The sequence below is a fragment of the Astatotilapia calliptera genome, chromosome 16, assembly GCF_964374335.1.
Source record: "Astatotilapia calliptera chromosome 16, fAstCal68.1, whole genome shotgun sequence".
NCBI lineage: Eukaryota > Metazoa > Chordata > Actinopteri > Cichliformes > Cichlidae > Astatotilapia > Astatotilapia calliptera.
Genome location: NC_137437.1, coordinates 8520955 through 8537390, shown reverse-complemented (window position 1 = coordinate 8537390; position 16436 = coordinate 8520955). Strand labels below are relative to the sequence as shown.

Below are 16436 nucleotides of genomic sequence, written 5' to 3'. Positions count from 1 at the left end.
AGCCAAAATAAAATCATAATTATAGGGGAGGGTATAAGAAAACCCAAGGCACTGAAGTGAAAGAGAAACACGATGCAATAAAAACTGGTGGAAATGATTCATAACATTTTTAATACCAAATGCTTACACCGTATTCTTTTTGCAAATATTGCCATGTAAAAAACTAAATTCAATCTCACTGTATACAGGAAGTACATGTTAATACACATTGACTTACATTATATTACCCCCAAGATTCATTGCTGCACCATAAACCTGCCATTTTATTCAAAACTCCAGGATCAATCTGTTATTTTACACAATAGTGGAGAAACTAGGTTTGGCCCTTAAAATGTGACGCCCTACTATTCTGACCAACACGGATTTCAACACAGTTTAACAAAGAAAATATAGATGTTGACAACTATTAAAAACTGGGGGGAAGCACTAGAATGGCTTCTGCATAATTCAAGTTTTCAGTTAACCTTATCTGGTGATATGTCTTAATAGTAGGTGCATGCAAAGTGCTAATTCGGCAGAATAATTAGTATCATATCTGACCGTGATTTCTCATGGTCAGAAATGACAGACAGAATTCTTGGGAACAGATCTCTGGAAGTAAAGGAAGTGTACTACTTGCAAAGGGATAAATAATAATTGCAAGCACACTTTGCAGGCCAGAGTTCCAAGATTTAGCAAACAGGATGGGTACAAAAGTATTAGGAGGACGTATTAGGATGATACAAAAGCAGTCTAAATCTGGGCCACCTGGTCCAAGAGGTGGTGATAGTTGACAGTGCAATTACTCCACTAAATTATAATTTCCTGTTCTGACACATCATATTTGGGCTCCACGGCTTTTCAAATGAAAACATTTTGCTCTACTACAAATTTCTGACGGCTAGCGGTACTAGCTATGTTTCATTTTATATGATAAGCCTATAATATATAGCCACTGTTGGGTTGAACAAGGAAATGGCAAAGTTCTCAATAACTTTTCACAAGTAGAGTTGTGGAAATTATTTTTATTTTCATTATATGAAAGGACAGTATCACAATTGTAATGTGCACACTGCATCCTGGACAGAAACAGTTGCATTTGAAACATCTGCTGCTGCTAAAAGGACATTGACTTTCTGCAGGCATGCTGTAGACTTTGTGTTCATATATAAATTATGAAAGAAAATTAATGTGCCCTCTTTGGGGATTCGTGTCAGTGTTTGTGGGACTGTAGCTTCAGGTTTGTATTGTTGACTGGAATCTACATGAAAAAATGCATCTCAGGCCATGTTATGGAATAACGCAAAAGAGGTTAAATAGTTAGTGTACCTAGTGGCTTTCTTCAGCAAGAGATTAAGTAAGTAATGTGTAATATATTGTTTCTGTTGAGCAACAATCCTGACATGAAATATCGCACATGGAAACATCGCAAGCAGCTATTGAATGGATATGCTGTCCATCAGCATTACACTGAAAAGTACATATAACCTGCCAAAAATGGGAAAAACAGTTTTGCATAATTTAAGTGCTTTATCTTGTTTTTTGAGGTACAATCACTCTCGTGCCGATCAAATTTCCATAGGAAATATTAAGTCATGTAAAGGAATATGCATGTTTAACAGTGTGGTTTAAGTAGTAAGAGATAAGCAGGATGAGAGAGCAGAAACTTACTGACATATTAAAAGTGTTTTTATGTGAAGTTACAGAAAAGAAAATGCAGCTAAAAAGTGTTAAATGAACCCCTGCAACACAGAACTGCTGCAGCTTCAGGTGTCACTCTTCATGGATTCATTCCGACGGTCTTTCCGAGACTGGATCCGTGCACATTTTGGACACTTTTTCACCACAAAACACTTTTTGTGAAAGCAGGCTTTGCACTCTGTGAAAGACAGAAGATATTCATAGGTTTTATGTATCCTGCATATAAACCCAGTGGCAGCATATTACTTGTTATATTTGTGGGGGGGTTGTCAGAAGAATATTATGAAGTTGTACTAAGTCAATCCTGGTTTTAGTCTATAGAGGAACACAGACTGCATCTCGCTTTGTCTATGCTCACCTGGACAGCGTTTACATATGTCTGTCTGAAAAGGAAAGATGATGTCTTTCTCTCTGCAAAACTCACAGATAAAACCTCGGGCAAGACACAGCTGTGTGAAAGAAGTGAGAGAAGAAAGTCAAAATGATTTAATTTCATACAAACATTCACACGTTTTCCTCCTCTAAACATGTGTTGTATTCCTGGCTGTATTTAACTGAAATATTGTCTGAAATGTTGCGTACTTGTTTAAACGGGCACAAGGATAGGAGTCGTGAAAAGCTATTTCTTTAAGTCATCATTTACATATTAAGTCAGGTGAATGGGCCTGAGATCTACAATCCCTAACTTTAAAATAAATTTAAAATTAGAAATGCTTTTAATTTAGGTAAGCGGCAATAATATTTAATTACCAAATGCATATCATCAGCACTGGAAAATAATAACACTGTCCTTAGGTAGAAATGTACTGTCTGTACTTTCTAGCTAATAAATAACATTAAAGAGGCCAGGAGCCATCTGGTTCAGAATGACTGACCTCACAGTTTTCCACATGAGTAATGGCAGACTGCAGCACTGCTTTGGCCTGTGGAACCAGCTGACCCTTCTTCACCTTCTGTAGGTCATCCATGGAGAAGAGGTTTGACTGCTCCCTCAGATGAGCAGGGAGATGCTCCAGCTCAGCCAGCACACTAGGACACAAACACAGGGCAGATTAAGTTACTAAGTAGTTACTAGACCGTGTGTGAACTAGTAAATCTTATACCTAGCATACAGTCATGGCCAAACTCTTTATTTATTTACCATTAAAAGGTTTTTGAAACTTAATAAATCCTTGTAATAGTTCTTTAATATGTGATAGAAACATAAAAAAATACTCAGCAAATTTAATGAAAAACACATTTTGATCCACTGCCAAACCTGTAAATGAAGTAATGTCTTTATTTTATAAAACAAGGACATGAGCTGTTTATACATACATACAATATATATCAACTTTGTATTATCTCCAAATGTTACCTTTGTGATAATCTGCAGGCTTTTAGCAGCTTCTTGATTCCCAGCAGCTGATCCTGCACCTCCTGATGGGAGGATAGAGGGACATGTTAAAAAGGAATACAAAACTAAATGAAAACAACCTAATAGTTTGTCATTGAATTTCAGTATCGGCTTTGAAATCTAATTCCACAGACTACTTACTAAATACAGTAAAAGAATAAATAAAATGCCAGGATTCTTCAGATGGCTATCGATATGTTTTTAAATGTGAATGATTGCTTTCGGGCATCTATGATCACGGTAAGCACAACAGTAATAATTTAGTCATTAACTCACCCTAAACCTGTCCAGTTCTTTCACTTTACTGTACAGATTTTTACCAACACAGGTCAGGTCAAACAGAGGCTGCTGCCACACTGAATCCAGCAGCTGTTTGGAGAAATCACTCACAGGGTACCTGAAATATCAGGATTATTGTGAGTTATGATGATGTTACAGGGTTTAGAAGTGCACTGCAAGTTATTTAGAAGTAATTTACATTTACAAGACATTTAATCATTTCAGTTTTCTATATGAATTAACTATACATTTAACATATGTTAACAGTTACTATAATATGTTGTCTGATTTGATCACCTGCCAAAATCCCAGCAGGACAGTACTCGACCCGGAATCACAGCCTCTGAGCCGCTGTGACAGCAGTCACAGAAATATCTGCAAAAATGAATAACAACAGATCAATGATTCATTTGTAATAACTTCATTATTTAAATATAGATGGTTTAATATCTGATTGCAGGAAAACTTAGCTCATATTTGGGTAATAACATGTTATTTTCCATACCTGCCGAGGTATTCACAGTACCGCAGTTTCTTGATGTACCCTGGTGGGAGACAGAGAGTCTTATATTTGGTTTTGCTGCTTGTTACATTGTGAAGACATGGCTGAGGCCTGTGTTTGGTATTTACTGGTACTCAACCTTGATTACTATAGACAACAATGATTTCAGTGAGGAACAGTTTTTTACATTTATTTATTCCTTTTTAAGAAATGACAAAGTTACATTTCACAGAATGACTTTGAGTTTTAGACAAAAATGCTGAATACAGTTGTATTAGTGAAGTGCATGACTTATAAATCTCTCTGCTTTTTCGGTAATGGAAGCATTTTCTGACTATAGTTTATTCTCCTGTGGAGGGATTAAAAATGGTTTTATGAATGCGAATGTAATGTTCAGATAAAAACTAAAACAAAAATCCTCTGCAATTCATATTATGCAATGCAGTACTCACTGGGCTCCACCTCGGTCCCACAACCTGCACACAGGAAGTGTTGCGAAGCCACTACCTCGCTTCGTCTGAACAAAGAAAAGAAACCCACACACATTCAGCTCTAAATACACAATCATTTATAGCATCAGAAATAAACCATTTTTCCGCTGCGCTGTTGTGTCATCACATATAAATGAGACCTGTGCGTTGGCTGGACCGTGAAGATGATCTGGAAACGTGGTGGTGCCCAGCTCAGGGATCCTCTCATCCTGGTACGCTGTCGGATCTCTTCTGTCAGGCTATCGCTGCTCACCGCCACATTTTCTGTACCCGGCAGCTGGTATGAACAGGAAGAACAGAGGATACTTGTGGTCATTTCTGGAGTCCAGTCCCAGCAACGTGTAATAAATATGCGGGAAAGTTTTCTTTGTCATCAGCCACCAATATCTTATTATATATTTATCTTGCATTAAAATACCAAGTTGAGAAAGTGTTATAGTCATAGTTGATTTGTGGTTGCTGTTCTCACCTCCTGAAGCGAGCTGCGAAGGCTTTGCCGGCCACGCTGAAGCTCAGTAGAAGGGAGCCAACTTTTTTTGAAATCCAACACCAGCTGCTGGGCTAGCTGCTCAGCACTGCACCATGGACATCATAGATTTAGTCAGATTTAAAAGAACAAGCGCTTACATTATTAAAATGCATGTTTACTGAAAGGAATAGGTTTTCTTACTTTTTTAGAGACTCTCTCTGAGTTAGTGTATGATCAACTCCACAGTCTGAAACAGAAACACATAATATGATGATTATGTTTATTCTCGTTTAATCCAATATTAAGAAAATAATTTCTATATTTAGTTGATATAATAATGTATATGTGTTGATAAATGTCATAGAAAAAAAACAACGTTTAAAACAATCAGTTCCTGATATAAAGTCAGTGAACACTAGGGGGGAAACAAATACTGTAGGCTTCAAATTTCCAAGCGCAGATAAAATCTAGATACGTTCACAGTAAGAAAGCACTTTCTGCTGATCAAAGCATGTTTATATGAGTTCTTTGTTGCTTTTGACTCAGATGGAAGATTGGTGGAAAGGAACAATCAACCTGTTGATACCATCTTCACAGCATTTAGGCTATAAGAAATTAGTCATCCTGTAGCTTTTTAGTCTGGCTTTTTGTCTAAAAATATTATCCGGACAAAGTTGGGACAAAGGAAGATGTAGGACGACCCATTCCTGGTCAAAACAATATGTTTGATGAGGAACTATTTAAGGAATGTGTGTTTCATTAAAAATAGAATTTCTTACCTTCGAATCCGCTGTCAGTGGAGAGCACAGACAGAGTTTTCATTTGATGTTTAGGCTCATCCTTCCCCGCTTCCTCCTCCGCTTTGTCCTGTGTTTGCTGCTCTACACATGGGTGTGTTTCTCTGTGTGACATCTTCATGTCTTCATCAAGATGTCTTCGCTTGTATCTCTCTCGTCTAGGATCAACTCTGCTGTACTTTACTTTATGCCTGTGTAATCTAAATGTCTGCTTCTGTGGCGAACTCTCCTGTGCAGAGCTTTTATGTCTTTCCTTGCACATCAGGCAGTTTGTGTCCATCGTGGAACGCCACTGATCTAAGCTAAGAGTCCATTTTGCATTTTCGAGCATCTCCAGCACCATGTCCACCACAATAAAATGAGCGTTTTCCTGCACACAGACAGACACTGGTGAGACGCTGCTGAGAGCATTTGGCACCTGTCTGCTGGCACAAATCTGGCTGTGATTTCACATTTCTATATTTAATGCCAAACACTATAGTAACCCGATTAAAGGCATAAAATGAAGTAATTCATAAGTAATTCAATAAGGTAAAAAAAAAAAAAAGTTCAGTGTCTTAGATTTACATTTACATGGTCTAATAGTAACAGATGGATAAAGATATGTGTTTATTAATGGCATGCTAAGGAGGATTGTTGATATATAAATGATAAGTTAAGCACTTGCTAATACCTTACTGATGTTTAATAGTGGGACATTATTCTACCACCTTTAATTTCATATATCTGTAGCTTATAATTTGCAGTTGTATGACTCAGCCAATAATTTTTAAAATAAGCAGCTTGTTTTACAATAGAAAAAGAAAGGGGTGTGTCATTAGCGTTTTTATATTTACTTTTATTAATTTCATTGCAAAATAAATAAAACTGTGAATGACTGTTGGGGGGAAAATGTAATGTACCTTTTCCAGTTCACAACTGGTCTTGTAGATCTCTGCAGGGGATGCTGGGATATCACTGCTGCTTCTTTCTTTGCTTTGTTGTGTTGAGGTAGCGCATCCTGATGAAACACACACACACACATAAATAAACTGACTGGGTTTCTAGCCTTTTTAACATTTATATGTTTTCAGTGTTGCTAACGTCAGGTTCATATTTGCATTCAGTGCACTCAGTGTATCACTGTTACTGTCTGCTCAGTTCTATATTTTTATTCTTGGGCTTTATTGAGAGTATAAACGTGGGTATTCATAAAACACTAAAAAGTTTTCTCAAGATTATGCCAAAGGAAAAGGTGGCAATATAAATGTGTACAAAGGCCTACAGTCAAAGCCTGGAGTAGCTTTACATGTTTCACAGTTCAAAATAATCCCTATTTATCGTATACGTTTTCCCTGAATCCCTGAGTTTACACTCATGCCTTGAATCCAGCTTCTTTCTGATGTCCTTCTCTTCACAGAACTTTCTCTTATTCTTTTTTTTTACTTTTACACCTTACAAGTACAGTGTGACGTCTGGGTTTTTATGAGTTGTTGCCGTCAACTTTTATGTCTCTTAACTTCATCACGCTGAGATTCAGAAGTGTTTGTGGTACATTTGAAAGACGCCATCCTAAATAATCTTTTCCCTTATTAAAGAAAATCTGCAGCTCAAAACCGGGAATGAAATCATAGAGTTAGTGTGTTTTTGGACATGGTTAGTCTCCTTATAGGCACAATAAAACTGCCAGCCACCCTTTACTACCTGACACAGCTGAAAAATACAAAACAAAAATCAGTAAACCCCAGTAATGCTATTTTACCTGGTGTGTTGTTGGGAATGCAACTACTCTGGGTCCGCCTTTTATGCTCCTCAGCTAATCCCTGCTGACCACTGTAGGGAAGGTGGAGGCTGGGAGTCAGAAGCCGTTTCAGATTTGATGAGATAGAGGTAGAGCTTTGCTTTTTAGCCATCTCCACTGCGAATGACAACTGATAGGAGCTCGGTTTGGATTCCAGATCCTCCCCACTGCTGGATGTCGACCACTCCTGGGGACCCAGAGACGGTGAACCAAAGACAGGAGATGGTGGGTCCGAGCTAAAAGCAGAAACATTTCACTTTAGATGGAGAGGTTTCAAAACAATGCAAGTGAAGATCATCCAAGAAATAAACACCAAATTAAATGTTAACCATTAAAAAGCACATATTGTGCATCACCTGACAAGCAGCTGAGTGGCATCAAATGTTTACTCATCACTTTAACAAGTAATTAGTTGTTAGTAGTTAGTGTGAGCAGTGAAAATAGTATGTTCACTGTATTTTCAACAGAAACATGAGGAATATCCTGTTTCTTCTTTTTACTTTGAGGCATAAAACCATAGCTGCAGAAATAAAATAAAGGTCTCTTTATTTACTCATTTCAGTTCCTGTTTGCTCATAGGCTCTTGGCAACCACACAACTTTCATGACATTTACCATCTCAAATGTCAAACACTGTGAGTCCTAAGCAGTAAACACTGGCTCCTGCTGCAATTATTCACAAGAAGTAAAGCTTGTTGTTTACATATACAGCATACTGTGTAGTGTTAACATGAGCTTATTAGTTTTATTGTGTTACTTTACCTCCAGCAGCCAGTTATCCCACAGTAAATGAAGTCTCTAAAGCCTTAGCGCCATCAAGTGGTGCTAGATTAACACTGTGGTAAGCAGACTGTGCTATATTCCTATTCACTATTAGGTATGAGGTGACCACAAAGCAACAACCTAAATGTGGGGCAAAGAGTGTGTGTCTGTGAGACAATGTGGGACAGCTGGTGAAATGCTAAGAGAGGGCCTGCACTTTTCATGTGTGTAATTTAAAAAAATAAACACACAAACTAAAGGACAAAAATACTCATTCATATGAAGGAAATTTTCCCAGCCTGCTCACTGAGGAATGCAAGGTTGTGTTTTTCATGAGGCTTCTTTCGCTTGTCTGTTCCCTTTTTCTATCCCGATAACTAGGAACTGTTGTGCGTACTGAGCAGTCTGGTGACTTTTGGTTTCAGCAGGACGGCATTCACACAGCACCGTGTCTTATTTAGAGCAATACATATTTTGTAAAATTGGCGTGTGCTGTGTTTAGTTCGCGTTACAGCTGGAACTCAGTGAAGCTGCATTTCCTTTTCTCTGAGTTCGACTCCACTAAAAAAGGCAAAGTTGTGACTTTAAGGTTATTTGTTTCTTTTCCCCATTTATTAGCTTAGTGTAGACAGTAAGTGAATCTGCATATTACCTAGATACATATACGGTGAATAATGTCTCCATAGGTCAAAAAACACTTTTTCTTTTACAAAAATGTACTTTTGGTGTAGTTATTAACAGATTCACCTGACATGGAAAAGCTTTGAGACCAGGAGGAAGCAAAAACAAAGATTCAAGGGAGCCCAACTTTGTGTCTTCCTACTGCTTATCACAAATCAAAGGATTACATCAGGAAGGGCCAAATCAAACATGCAGATCCATCCACTGTGGACACCCTGTGGGAAATAAGGGTGCAGCCATATAAACTGAAAACTTAACTCTAACTCTCCTTTAATTAATTTTATAGTTATCAGATCTATACATGACTAATGATACCTTTTTGTGAAGCATCTTGCAAAACTAACTGAAGTGTCCTAATTTTTTGCTAAAGGATGCATAAAAGTATGCAATATAGACAGTTTAGTGAAGTGTAGAAGAGGCAGAACAGGTTAGTTAGCTGTACCGCTGTGGAGGTTCCAGTGATGCACTATGTTGGACTGGTGCAGGACAGGCTGTGGTGCACATGTTAGGTATTATTTTAATAATTTCTACCTTTGCTACTAGCTTCATATTGTGTAGGACTGGGATGGACCATTAAATTTCCCAAGGGTGGGACTGTTGTGTTGAACTGCATCAAAAAGCTGAACTCAGTTCGGCTCAATATTAATATTATCTCTATAAATGGCCACTGTCTGTTAAGAGTAGATGTTACAATTTGTCAATGCAAATGTGAAATAAGCACATGCCAACATTGTATCACTATAATCAACATTCCCACAAACAATTGTGGACAAAGTGTGTTTTGTAAAATTTCCAGATTTTCTGTTTATAGTTTAATTACATCATTTGCAGTTTTGAAAATGCAAAGGAAAGTCACATCAACAGCAAATGCAAGATTTGCTTTCCATTGTGCATATGAGAGCTCTGGAATGTCCTTGTCACAAAATTTCTGCTCTGTTTTTAGCACTTTGCCTACGCTGAGCCACCTCCCCCATGTGTGGGAACCTATGTCACCATGTTCAGTCTGATGTGCCTACAAAAGTGCAACAAACTGTCGGTGATTCAATGCTCCTGCCCTGATGAAATTGACTATTTTAGTTACAGCATCAGAAACCTGATTCATTTTTAGCACTGACTTACACTGCACGTCCTGCTGTATGATACAGTTCAAAAATACCAGTTCCTGTTTTTGGTTAATTTCATTTTGCATCTGCTTCAAAAGCAGATTTGAACAGCCATAGTTTGTAACATCAGCCTGTTTGTCCCATTGCAGAGCTTGCCTCTCCAATCATGCCTTTCACTCAACACATTCCTGATAGCTCCGCTGTCCACTTTTCAACTGAAAATCCAGATTTCCTGCAAAGGTGTTGAAAGACTCTTGATCTTGCTTGGAGAGTGGCATATTCTTAATTGCTCCTTTCCTCTCAGGTGCAAAAGAATTCACCAAACATTCACTGATAAACTCCCCATCAGAGTATGAATTACAGTTTTAGCGATTTTGTTGGAAGTAAAAATAAAAAACTGGATGATTAAAGATTGTTAAAGAAAAAAAGAGAAGGGCTTGTTGCTTGTGTAGCTTTGCTAGCAAAGGTTCAGATGTCGAGTTCTTGTATTTCTCAATCCTTAAACATAGTAATCTGCTCCAAAAACCACACACATGGCTTTACCTGTGACTACAGTAAATAAATACTTAGAAGACTGTGTGTTAAAAACTCTGCATCAGGGGGTCTCAAACTTAAATGAGCTGTAGGCCACTGCTGCTACTGTCATTTCATGTGAGGGCCACTGTAGTGTTCAAAAAACAAACAAATAAGAAAACACCCACAAATATTTCTGAAAATCTAGTGTTTTGTTCGTTTTTTTAATAATTTCAAATATTGTATCACAAGACAAAACTACAAACAGGAAGACTTTTTTTGTGACTCTTAAATAACTGAAGCCTTTTATTGAACTACCAAAGAAACAAATCGGTAAACTGTTTCTGACCAGACACGTGGCAGCACTTCAGCTATGATAAGAATGCAGACATAAGTGTACACATGAGTTTTTGACTGCTAGTGAAAACTGTCTTCTTCACAAATAACTCTCACTAAACTCAATCCCTCAACATGTTTTTACTCTCTGTTCATATTGCCTTCATATTAAATAGCTTTTTGCTTTTTAAAGGACTTATTTTAACATTGCAGTCAACAACAAACAAATCTTCCCTAAAAAAAAAGGTAACTTCAAGAGAGTATTATATTTCTTCACGTCAATATACAGGCCTCAAGTAGGTGTGACGTGGGCCACAAGTGGCCTCTAGGCCGCAAGTTTCAGACCCCTGCTCTATATTCTGCATCAGTCTTTCTGACATATTTCAGGGCCAGCAAACTCGAAGTGGCATTTACTTGCAGACATAAATGCATGTTTTGTTTTGTTTTGTTTTTTCATATCATCTTCACAGCAAAAGAAACTAAGTTCTATTGTGATTTCCCACAAAATGTAAGGACTGTTTGCTGGCTGAAATGGGACAAACTGGGTGTATATCTATCTATATTATGCTTAAATCCCAATTTCCAATTGGCCTCACACTGGCAGGGGCAACCAAATGGGCCAGGTGGAGCCCGGGGCCATACCATACTCTGGGCTGATCTAGAGGTCTGGAAATCAGCCTTTTAGCTCTCTGCTTATGTCTTATTTAAACTGAGTTAGCCCAAAGCACAGAAAATATCAGAATAACAGCACAGCACCACTACACCCAATTATAGGGTTCCCCCACCAGCCGAATCCCATTTTAACTCCTGGTCCTAAGTATCTGAATAATACAAGTGTTAACATGTTTTATGCCACCTACAGTTTACCTGTGCGTACTGAACTGTCGCAGTAAAATCATGTAGCATGCAGCTTTGTTCAAGTGGACAAAGTTGTTGCTTTGTGTGGATTCCAAACAGCTAATGATAAAAGTCATTCATGAACTGTAGCACTCAAGAGAAAAGACTGAATGACTCATGCACAACTCTTACTTCAAGTTTGATACGATAGTTACTGGTTTGCCCATCATCACAGCTTACAGCTTATTTTAGAAAAGCATCACCTAAAAAAGCACCTTTAGAAACGTAATATAATCGTTTAGGCTTTGTCTTTTTTTACCCATGAAACCCTTCCCTGGTTTCTTCACCCCCAATGAATAACAACAAGACTTTAGAAAAGTATCTATCTTGCAGTGTTGCCCTTTAAAAGTTAGAGTCACTCAGAATGTGGGAGACAGTTTCAATATGTTTGAGGAGGCATTGTGTTTTTTTAAAAGCACACTGCACTCTGATCGCTCTACACACTGCTCAGCCACAACAGATGCTTTAGCTGATAGGTGTATCTCACCGCACTTTGTTATTATTTCTTATATAATTAGTCGTATATTCCATCTATGACACATGTAGATCTGTGTTTCTTGGTCATTTTTTATTTGTTATGCAATCATTTGTAATAATGATATTGCTGAAATGTTTTGTAATGCTTTGAACATATATAGTGGTTACCTGGGACTAGATGTATCATTTACTCCTCCGTGCCAGGAGATGGGCCTGCTGCGTCTGGAAATGACCGGACTGCTCCGGGGAAGGTGGAATTTTTTATCCTCTGGATCCAAAAGAGAAAGTTCCTCTTTGCTCTGGATGTCAGTATCTGTCAATACTATGTTGCCTTTCTTACACTCATCACTCAAACCCTCACTGCTGTGGCTGAGTCTGTCTGACTTGGAGTCAAGGAAAGATTTAAAATTGAGGCAATTGACTTTTGTCTGCTGGTGGTGATGGGAAGATGATGAATTTGCTTCTGCTCTGTCAGTTTCTGGTGGTGACAGAAGGAGAAGTGGGTTAGAATCCATAGCAGCTGACTGTTGTGTTTGGTAGCAAAGCAAAACAAGGGAGACAGCAAAGAAAAAGTTAGGCCTGATCAATATGTATTCCAAAGGCATTCTTCGTTTTAATTGCACGTAGATTTTTGGAGCTGGAACCAGAAACAGAGACTGTTCTGGAAAAGATATGTCCAGATAATTTCAAGCTAAAAGCCTAGAAGTTTTAAACTAAAGCTTTGCGATAAATGTTTCAGTAACTCTCTGGTGTTTCCTGTGTGGTGGCGGTCATACGTCTTTCAAGATGCCTAGAACAGAAGGTTTACAAATATGTGCTGGATCTTACCTGTAGATGCCATTGCAGGGCTTTTTGACTCCACTATGTCCACATACCAGCTAACATACTTGGAACTATACAGAGAGGAGGACATGGTGCTGTGGCTTCCCATCTGTGCAGAAAAAGAGAGGCATTGTTTCTCAATTACTTTGAAGCAAACTTCCTGCTGCTTTCAGAGCAGAGGCAACACAAGTACCAGTTGTGTTATTGACTAATGGCTGTACAAGATCAGAAAGTATTAAATGTTCTGTAATATTGTGTAAGTTATTAAGCTGCTGAAAATGTTGGGAAGGTTTATTAGTTCTGCCACAATTTGGAACTGATGAGAATAAAAATAAATAAATAAATATACATATTCATTAGGCAAGGATATGCAAGATTGTAACCTAAATCTTTATCATAATGCAAATTTTAAAGTGTGAAGGTATCTCAGGGGAGAGTTAAAGATTTTTCAAATTTAAAACAATTACAAATACACTGTCATCCGAACTCCCAGTGTGGAGCAATGCATGCATTTCCCAGGAAATGTGGCATCATAGACTTTTTACTTGTGCAAGTCACAACTGCACAGAGTGTGTAGCTGAATTATTTCATTAGCTCAAAGTAGAGCAACTGTTTGTCTGTGCCATCAACTTCTCTGGATGTTCTCAATTCTTTCAACTGGCAAGTTATAAATATTACTACATCCACAGATGCTGATAACTGTTTGCAAAGGGGATTTAAGCATTTATGTAAAGAGTTAACAGAGTTAAGTGATGCATGTGTTTATATACACTATTCTTAATGACTTGTTTTGCTGCACAACTACTATAATGAAGAAGATCCTTGTAAAAAATAATATGTTTTTAAAAGTTCATACCAGCCTTATGAATTCAAATGGAGGAATTCAGTGTATTAAAAACATAAAACATCATACTAAAATAATGAGAATAGCAGAGTATTTATGTATAACCATCGTTCAGAGGTATTTGGGTGTTTTTATAATGATAGTTTCTAAAACTGAACCAGAACATGGGTGTCTTTTAGGTTACAGCAGATGGGGCTGAACATCAATCGTTCATTTCAGTTGCTTTCAAAGACCTCACAAACTCTCCTGGAAAACAGCTACTGTGGCCAATACTTCATAAAAGCTAATACATGCTAGCAAAGTCTTTAGTTCATCTAGAATTAGAACAGTCTCAGCCGAGAAACTCCAACAACCATGTGCAGAAAGATCTAAGATCTAAGCTTTCATGCTTTGTAAAATAACCCAGCCTGTGCAGTGTGGGTGTGACTCTGATAAAAAAATGGGTGTTGGAGACATCACTCTGTGAGAATTAGCACTATCCTGTACGCAAGACAAAACATTAGAACTACGAAGCATATCAGTCTACATAAAGGTTATTGTAAAGACCTGACAGTGAAAGGTAACACTGAGAAACTTGTTAAATTAATGACGTTTAAAAAATTATTTTATTGTTTGAACTCAAATTTTTTTAAAAAACTCGAACGCTTATAAAGCCAACTAAAACAAAATAAAAATACCCAGGACATGTCTTTAGTTTCAGCTGCTGTCAATATAACCAGATAACTACAACTTACAACTTAACTTTTTTTTTTACATGACTTACACGTAGTCAGTTCTGCCTAACATAATGCAGAGGTTAGTTGGTGATTTAAAAAGATAAGAACTTTCCTGACATCACTGTAGCTTATTGGTCCTGAGTTTAGGGCACCCTGATGGCCAACTTCTGCTTTTTTACTTTTTTTTTTACTTCTACCTGGGAATAAATGACAAGGCCTGCTAGAGGGGGATTTTAGGCTAAAACATGATCCATGACGATCAAATTGAGGTGTCACAAGTGGTTACTGGTTACATTGGTACTGAAGTGTTGTGAACCGAATGTCATCGTCTTTGAATCTGAATAAAGCTGGAATGTTTAATCAAAGATGAGAAATCAGCGTAAAACACAAAAGAACTAAATTAAATGAGAAAATGTAGCACTGAACAGCCTTCAACGTCATTAACAGACCTCACATCCAACTAAAACTACAGTTATTTTATAGTCCACCCTCTGTATCCTCATAACACACATATACAACAAAATGTATCCCCAAACAAATCTAAGAAGTGGATTTCAAAGATTTGAGATTTTAAAAAAAAAGGAAGAAAACAGCCAAAGATATTTCAGTGCAAATACAAATGTATTACTCTCAAAGCGACACAGAAAGCAGTTTCTACATGAGCCCTGCTGATTAATCTCTCTTATATATCGCTCATATATCTTCAAGGAGCTGCTTCGCTTTAATCAGCAAACAGAGCTTCCTGTATGAATGCAGAAGTAGATTCTAATTGTAAGTGATAATGTCTAAAATATTTCCCTTTTTTGTTTCAGTCAAAGTAAAAAGCAACACATTGGAAGCAGAGAGAGGGGGGAAGGCAGACAGCAGAAGCAGCACTGACCAGAACACAAAGCTCAGGCTACTCACCAGTTAGTGACTCGAAGAGGAAACCTGTCAGTCTGGTGAAGGGAAGACTAATGCGAGTCTTCAAAAAGCTGCGGCAGCTGGAGAGAAAGGAAGAGGGCTGGTTGGTTTTCAGCACTTCCTGTATTTAAATCAGGTTTGTATTTTCTGTGTCTCAGCAGTCAGTGCTGGGCTTTTTTTCCACTAAGAACAGAGACACCAAGAAGCTCTCAGTACACCGCACAGCACCTTACCACAAAATTACCCTAAATATGTAATCTGCCACTTAAAAAAACACAGGCTTCTGACTTTTTCTCAACTATTTAATAACAGGGAGTTGATTCATTATGTATTAAGTCATGCTTTTATTTTAGGAGCGTTCATAATACATAACACATAACATATAATTAAAATATTTCTTGTTTCTTTCATTCTAAAGAATGAAGGAACATTTAATGAAATATAATCAGATCGATTATAGGAGCAAAAGTGTTTCCTTAAACCCATTGCAGGTCTTAAATGTTGTGTTCAAAGGTTCCTCAATTTAAACACCGTCACAGACGCGAGTGCAAAGGTTTCGTTCAGCAACATATCTTACGTGACATTTCTCAGTGCTCAGCAAAGGCTGGCATGTTAGCTGGCAGCTGGCAGAGGTGAAAGAGGAAGTTCTAGTACAGAGACAAGTATCAATGGCCGAGGGTGTTGTTGAGACGTGATCAGATTGAGACACTTACCTCCAGTCTTTACCTCCAGGTGGCAGCATTTCAGAGCCCAGACATAGCTCAACGTCAGTTGACATTCGGTTGATATTTCAGAACAATTGGTATTTCAGATATAAAGGATGCAACCAGGAATTGTCTGTCTGTCTGTGACAGACAAGCGAACCTGTCTGTGTTCACTTCATATACTGCATTTCCATGGAGGTTTGCATGTTTCAGTAAACTGCTGCAACATTTCCTATTTTCCAAGCAACATGAGAGATAGCATAGAACTTTTGCACAGTACTTTAG

General features: G+C 37.8%; 1 protein-coding gene across 1 annotated transcript; it reads right to left on the bottom strand.

The window, feature by feature from the left end:
- Positions 1 to 984: 984 nt before the first annotated feature.
- Positions 985 to 15572, bottom strand: rubcnl (rubicon like autophagy enhancer). The gene is made up of 17 exons (XM_026145893.2): positions 15451 to 15572; positions 12991 to 13093; positions 12331 to 12640; positions 7356 to 7630; positions 6517 to 6614; positions 5597 to 5984; positions 5019 to 5064; positions 4818 to 4923; positions 4489 to 4625; positions 4310 to 4374; positions 3861 to 3900; positions 3653 to 3730; positions 3353 to 3473; positions 3038 to 3099; positions 2556 to 2709; positions 2039 to 2129; positions 985 to 1858 (listed from the first exon to the last, which is right to left on the bottom strand). The coding sequence occupies exons 2-17, from the start codon at positions 13091 to 13093 to the stop codon at positions 1746 to 1748; spliced, it is 2187 nt and encodes a 728-aa protein (XP_026001678.2). The 5' UTR covers positions 15451 to 15572; the 3' UTR covers positions 985 to 1745.
- Positions 15573 to 16436: the final 864 nt, after the last annotated feature.

Bases quoted from the DNA above. Each gene is read 5' to 3' on its own strand.
- rubcnl (XM_026145893.2), bottom strand. From the start codon at position 13,093: ATGGGAAGCCACAGCACCATGTCCTCCTCTCTGTATAGTTCCAAGTAT. The intron at 4,924-5,018 runs GTAAGAAAACCT...TCCATGGTGCAG, and splicing joins CAGAGAGAGTCTCTAAAAAA to TGCTGAGCAGCTAGCCCAGC. The intron at 4,375-4,488 runs GTCTCATTTATA...TTCTTTGTTCAG, and splicing joins ACGGTCCAGCCAACGCACAG to ACGAAGCGAGGTAGTGGCTT.